Source organism: Halyomorpha halys, unplaced genomic scaffold, assembly GCF_000696795.3.
Source record: "Halyomorpha halys isolate HHAL.00 unplaced genomic scaffold, Hhal_1.1 Scaffold585.1, whole genome shotgun sequence".
Classification (NCBI taxonomy): domain Eukaryota; kingdom Metazoa; phylum Arthropoda; class Insecta; order Hemiptera; family Pentatomidae; genus Halyomorpha; species Halyomorpha halys.
Genome location: NW_027109935.1, coordinates 235439 through 242329, shown reverse-complemented (window position 1 = coordinate 242329; position 6891 = coordinate 235439). Strand labels below are relative to the sequence as shown.

The 6891-nt window shown below is 28.3% G+C and overlaps 2 protein-coding genes across 6 annotated transcripts in view; one reads left to right on the top strand and one right to left on the bottom strand.

Moving 5' to 3' along the window:
* The window catches only part of LOC106684466 (anoctamin-5), a 42517-nt gene extending 38451 nt beyond the window's left edge, over positions 1–4066 (bottom strand). For 3 of the 5 annotated variants that reach the window (XM_014426572.3, XM_067048097.1, XM_014426573.3), the window contains exons 1-2: positions 3879–4064; positions 893–983 (exon numbers count right to left, since the gene is read on the bottom strand). In XM_014426572.3, coding sequence (XP_014282058.1) covers positions 893–978 — 86 coding nt within the window. In that variant the 5' untranslated portion in view covers positions 979–983; positions 3879–4064. Of the gene's footprint in view, positions 1–892; positions 984–3878 lie in introns of all 5 variants that reach the window. The other 2 variants (XM_024361326.2, XM_014426574.2) reach the window with 2 other exon arrangements.
* Positions 481–6891, top strand: part of Ddx1 (ATP-dependent RNA helicase Ddx1) — a 15202-nt gene continuing 8791 nt past the window's right edge. Inside the window, exons 1-7 of the mRNA XM_014426581.2 lie at positions 481–639; positions 722–773; positions 2240–2430; positions 2525–2724; positions 2807–3049; positions 3183–3344; positions 5334–5471. Coding sequence (XP_014282067.1) covers positions 624–639; positions 722–773; positions 2240–2430; positions 2525–2724; positions 2807–3049; positions 3183–3344; positions 5334–5471 — 1002 coding nt within the window. The 5' untranslated portion in view covers positions 481–623. The remainder of the gene's footprint in view (positions 640–721; positions 774–2239; positions 2431–2524; positions 2725–2806; positions 3050–3182; positions 3345–5333; positions 5472–6891) is intronic.

The window sequence follows — 6891 nt, the reverse complement described above, 5'->3', positions numbered from 1 at the left end:
AAAAAAAACTCAAATAGTAGAACTCTACTATTTGAGTTTTTTTTTACCGCACCCGGACCATATTCTACTCATGTATTTTATATAGTTTTATTTTTTACAATGTGGGTTTAATGAAGTGTTAAGAAGATTTTTCTCCTCAATTTTCTGATTGATAGTTAATAAGTGAAATATGTATTTAAATTTGAAAGGTCAATGTCATAATCTTAGTTTTTATTTTATTTGAATTAAAAATCAGCAATGACTAAATAGCTTTAGAATACTCCCATCTTTCCCCAATAAATTGTTGCTGCAACGCCCCTGCCTGCCCCTTCAAACATTTGGGTTACTTCACTAGCGTTGTTTATTAATTAATGTAAAATGAAAAATCACTTAGTGAATCTCTCTAAATTATTTATTTTAATATTTCAGATTCAACGAACTTAAAGTGAACTCTCAGATTTTCAATAGTTGGCTAATCTGTCCGGAGGTTATGAGACTGTTGCGTCAAAGGTTATAATTTAGTCGGTGAGATAATGTCAAATTAGTTTATCACGTATTCTTACGATTTTTACTGCAACACATAAAGTAAAGTACTGCATGTGATTTGATTCTTTTTAAAAAGCGGTTAAAAAGTATTTAGAGCGATGGCTGCTTTTGAAGGTAGATAAAGATGCTTTTATTAACATCATTTTTGAAAACAACAAATATGTTTGTCAGTTAGTAAGTTGATTTTTCATTTTAGAATTTGGTGTATTGCCTGAAATCGCCAAGGCAGTTGAAGAGATGGAATGGATGTAAGTTGGTTCTCTGTGTAATGAAAATAAGAAATAAATAAATTACCTGAAATTAGAACTAAAATGAATCATAATGAATAATATTTGTCTCAAAATATGTTAATAATTTAAGTAAATACCTTAAAATCCTCCATTCATAATGTGTTATATTCCAGTCACCAGCACCTCCCTTTAACAAAGCCCCATGTATCTCTATCCAGGTCATACTGTCTGTAAAAAGTGAAGATTGATTGAAAGAACCATTATTTAGTTTGAATCAATGCTTAGTATAAAGCACTAACTCTTGTAAATCATCTTTTTTGAGTATATATTGGTTATTATTTTTGCAATATGAATATTGGACATACAACATGAAATTAAAAGAAATATTGTATAATTTTCAGTAAGAATCCCCCAGATAATTTATTTATTAAAATAAATTCTAACAAGGTTCTTCTTAGGTGATTTCTTAAAACACTAATTACTGGATGTTTGTATATTCTAGGTTACATATAAGAAAACAGTCTGCTCACAGTTGATATATTTAATAATGTAAAAGTTTAGTTAGCGGGAACATTATTATTTCTTCTTTAACTCCATAATTGGCATTATTTTAATAACTTATTGTTATTAAAATTTCCTATGGGGAAGGAATGTGTGAAAATTACTATTTTTCTCTTTTTTTTTTTTTTTTTATTACTTAGAAAATAGCATTGCATGGCAAAAAAAAAATTTGGTTTAATATTATTTTAAGCCAGCTCCTTTTTACAATGGATTTAATGCTTTAAAATATTGCTCTTCCTAAAATACTTTTAATACTTTCATCAGAATAATCAACATTGATTTGGATTATTAATATTAATTTGTAAATTTGATATTAAAATAGTTACTGTTCATATGAAATATTCCTCTCAGTCCCGGACAATAACATAAAGGACATATTCAGACAACGGAAATACGGTATCTGAGAAAGGTAGAAGGCAGAACTGAATGGGACAAGAAGTACTGCGATAAGAACCAGTCTTGGGATGAATCCCATAAAAACCACTATATAGGAATCCCAACTAAGATGGTTTTGCCATTTTCTTAGAATACCAAACCATCATCTTACCAGAAAGGCCTTTGAGGGCAAGGTAGAAGGGCCATAGCCAAGAGGTTGGCCCGGAACCACCTGGGAGCATAATATTTAGAAACCTTCAGTAGAAGGAATCTAAACTGGGAAGAGGGAAGATCAGTAGCGGAGAGGTGTGAAGACAGTTGCAAAAATAGAAACTTCACACCACTATGGAGTAACAAGGATCTGAGATTATAATAATGATTTGATGTATTTAAAATAGTTACTGTTCTTATGGCAACTTTGGAATCAAATATAGATGATGGCAATTTGTTTTACTGAATTATCAAAGTAACAGTTTCAATCAGATTAGAATTATCTTGATTTTAAATTCGCTGTTTTTATTTGTTTTGTTTTTTCTTTTAATAAATAGGCTTCCAACTGATGTACAGTCCGAGGCCATTCCACTTATTTTAGGTGGGGGTGATGTTTTGATGGCTGCTGAAACTGGTAGCGGTAAAACTGGTGCTTTTTGTCTTCCAATTTTACAAATTGTTTGGGAGACAATTAAAGATTTAGAACAAGGAAAAGGAGAAAAAGGTGGAACAGCTCCAACAAAAACATGTAAATTATGAAATAAGTAATTTTTTGAATTAAAATATTTAACTAATTTAAACATAGATATATTATTATGCTATTTTTTAAATAAATGTTTTAGCAACTACATGGGAACTGAGTACATCTGATCGAACACCAGCCCTCGCTGTGTCTGCTGATGGGTTAGTTTGCCAGGCTAGGGAATTTAAGGAATGGCATGGTTGCAGGGCAACCAAGGGTGTATTCAACAGTGGAAAATATTATTATGAAGTAAAGATAACTGATGAAGGTCTATGTCGTGTTGGTTGGTCTGCAATTCAGGTAATAATATATAAATCAACTAATTTAGAAAAATGAATGGGTTCTTGATTAATGATTTGAAGACTTTTATTTAATTTTCTAGGCTTCACTTGATCTAGGAACTGATAAGTTTGGCTTTGGTTTTGGTGGTACTGGAAAAAAATCTAATAATAAACAGTTCGACAATTATGGTGAATCTTTTGGTAAAAATGATGTGATAGGCTGCAAACTAGATTTAGATTCTGGAAAAATTTCTTTTTCTAAAAATGGAGTTGATCTAGGTGTTGCATTTACCATTCCTCAACAAGTTCAACGATCTCCTCTTTTTCCATCAGTTTGTTTAAAGGTAAATTCGTGTTTATAATTCATTAGATAATCTCTCCCAATAATGATATCTGTGTCTTAGACTTCCTATTGTTCAATTTATTTACATACATTTTCTTACCCATTCCAAGACTTATTTTACTTTTTTTTTCTAGAATGCAGAAATTACGTTTAATTTTGGAACAAAACCTTTTAAATACAAACCAGATGGTTTTAAGGCTTTGACGGAAGCAGATAAGTCATGTGTAAAAAACAATGATCCTGTTAAAGTACCCTTAAAAAAATTGAATAATGCTCCTCAAGCCATTGTTATCGAAGTGAGTATTTAATTATTATCTTGCTAATTCAAAAATTCTTCATTTTTTTTTTTTTGTGTTGGCTTTACTTCTTCCTTTTCCATCCTGCTTCATCTTGATTTATTACTGTTTCCTCATTTCTTGAATTTATTTTTGTGGCTAACTGATCCATGTTACTATAATCTTATTTACTTAATTTTAATTACAAACCAAATATCCTTTGTGTCCTCTATTAAAAAACATATGAGCCTGAAATGTAAAATTTTTTAATGGAATAAAATTTATAAACTTTATAATTCAGTTTTGTTTAGTCACTTTGGAATATGGAAAAATCAATTTTTAAAAATCTTTAAAATTTCCATCTATTCTCCTTTGTAAATTTAATTACGTATATATGTGTGTGTGTCTTTTATTTATTGTTTAATCTTTTCTCACAGGTATGATTAATGTGTAATTCAGTCATGAATCCCTTCTTGCCTATTGACCTTCTAGTTTTAAAATTATAAAAAAAAAATAAACTTTTCTTGAAAAAATAAATAATAGAATGAAACATACCTTTTAACTATTTTATTTGTTAATATTTAGATTGTAATTTGTTAACTCTTCTATTAAATAGGGTTTTCACATAAATCTTCCCATATTGTGTTATACCTTAAATTACAACTCACAAATACATCACTAGTGTTACTTGAAATAACAGTATTCATTGAATACATATTTTTACTTTCTTTACACTGTACCATGTTTAACCTGGATCCAATCAGTACCAATAGTCAACAATGTTATCAACTTTTTTTGAAATCCTTATCTGCTGTGAAACTACCTGATTTTAATATTACTGATTAAATATATTTTTTTAACTGTTTGTTTTATTTAAAGGCAGTTAGCAATGCTGCACTAGAGATAATTAGTTTAAAATATATGAATCCTTCTGTTTTTATATTTACTTTATAACTCTGTACATTTACTTTATTATTTGAAATTTGTATCTGTTTCTTTATCATGTTGATCATTTTAACCAAATAATTTGTTAATAACATTCTAGTTTTTAATAATCAATTTTTTAATCAGTGACATTTCAATTCATTATGATTAATAAATGTTTCTCTTTTTGTTGAAAATATAATATAACTGTTTACTATTATCAAAAATAAAATGGTGGGGTCTGTAACAAATATTTTCGAAGTTTTGTATGATAAAAATTAAAACACAACTTTCCTGAGAAAATTTAGAAATAACACTAGACAATACAATTTCTTCTATTATGCTATTAGAAATCTTACTAGTTAAACATTTTCTACTCTTGATTTTAAGCCCCCAGAAACACGGTGCCATATAACATTTGTTACTTTTACTTCATGGTTAAATCAGCCATGATTCAAACCTCATTTGCTTATTTTAAATAACAGTCATTTTCATAAGAATTAAAATTATTATAATTAAAGAATAATGGACTATCAGCCCTTTTCTTGGGTTACTAATTTTTTTTTAATTAGACCATAGATCCAAAAATTATTTTTATTATTTGCCAGATTTTTTTTTAAGATCATTATTAGTCCCCTGATATTATTTAAATGGTCTTAACGAACTTTTTAAAAATTGACTGTAAGTTCTCACTCAGTGAGTTATGTCAGTGTATAAAAAAAATGACAATGCCTGTTAAGTTGTTATTAATTATTAATCGTGGTTCTCCTTTTGCTATAGATATGCATGCAATAAGGTTGGATTTCAAAAATTTAACGCCTCTGAGTTGTTAAAAAAATGGCTTATGCTGTGTGTTGGATGATGTTTAAATTCCCTGTAAATACAAAAAAAAAAGTAATGTTCATAAAATAAAGTTAATTTTTTTTTAGTTGTTTGATTACAAATGTTTTAATCCTATAATTTAAATATATTAAAGTATAAAAAAGTTTTTCTTAATTATAGTATATCTTATTTTTTTAGATAAACCATATTATTATTGCTTAATTAATTTTAGTTACTTTTTCATGACCTCATTTCTCCTTTCAGCCTTCAAGAGAATTGGCTGAGCAAACTTTACAACAAATAAAAAAATTTCAAAAATATTTGGAAAAACCAGCTGTGAGAGAACTTCTGATCATTGGTGGGGTCACTGCTAAAGAACAGTTATCTATAATTGAATCTGGTGTAAGTTGGTAAACCAAAAATCTATAATTAGTTCCATTGATTATTTTTACTAATGAATTTACTATATATTCATTTATGATATTTATAATAAACTGAAGACTTCAAGGTCATTGTTATGGGTTTTTATTGGTCATAACATTTAATAGTGCAGAGAAATCTGTATTTTCAGTTATATAGATTCTCACTGAAGCTATGATACCTTGTTAGTCCAAAAACGTAAACAATGTAATTGTAATGATTTAAAAAAATCAACCCATCTTTCTAGAGACATCTTGTTCCAATGATTGTTTCATAGGTTACCTGTATAATTTTTTCTGTATCAAAGAATTTTTTTAGATGTCTCTAAAATGAATCATTATTTTTTTTTAGAGTTATGAAGTATCACAGATTAAACGACAGTATTACATTAATTAAACCAATTTAACGTTAAAGAAAACTTTCTTTAAATATATGATCTAATTTAAGTGTTCATACAATCTTGAAGTTTTCAATACGAGTCACAAAGACAGGTATTTTGTTATATTTTACTGAGCTTAGTATCTGTTCAGCAATTTATTTTTTCTTTTGACCCCCTGTTATTCTGAATAACTGGTTAAGTCCGTTTCAACTTTATTCCAAATTCTGACAGTCATAAATAAATATTTATTTTACTCAAGAGCGAAAAGTGTGAAGAGTGTTCTGAAATTCAGCATAGTTTCAATATTCTTCTGAGATTGCTCAAATAGTTTCATATTGGGCCTTAGTGAAAAATACAATATTGAATCAGTCCCCCAGTATTAAGATTATCTAAAGAGTTTTTTCTGAAATATTTTTCAAAAATTTGTTTATAAGGGATTCAATATTCCCAACATTCCTGAGTAGAAAATTATTTTATTGTATACATAGAAGATTTTGGAGCCTAATATTTCCTTGCTTATAAAACAAAAAATGTTAAAATGCATCTAGATTCTTATATAAGAGTATATGATATAACTGACACGTTTTAAATAAGCTACAAAAATTTCCATCATACCAAAGAAATCTTTATTTAGGGAATAATAAAAAAAATTATACATAATAATATAAAAGGAATAACTTGTTTTCCCTTACGGGTGATTCTCCAAAAAATGGGCGTTTATTGGCCAACCTATCTGATCACATCAATATTTTTTCAAAGGATCAATTATTATAATGTAATACATGTCACCAGCTACTACTTCATTCATTTTTTAATCTTAAAATCCCATAACATTAATATTTTTAATGATCATGATACAACCAATTATCATTTCTTTGGCCTGTCCGAAATTGTGTTTCTTTCTCTCAACAGCCTGTGTTAGGAAAATGGACTCGTTCAGGCTTGATTATAATGGTGCCAGTTGTCAATCATCTTAAGGTAAAAAAAAATGAGGGAGAGGGAGAGGGAGAGGGAGGGAGAGAG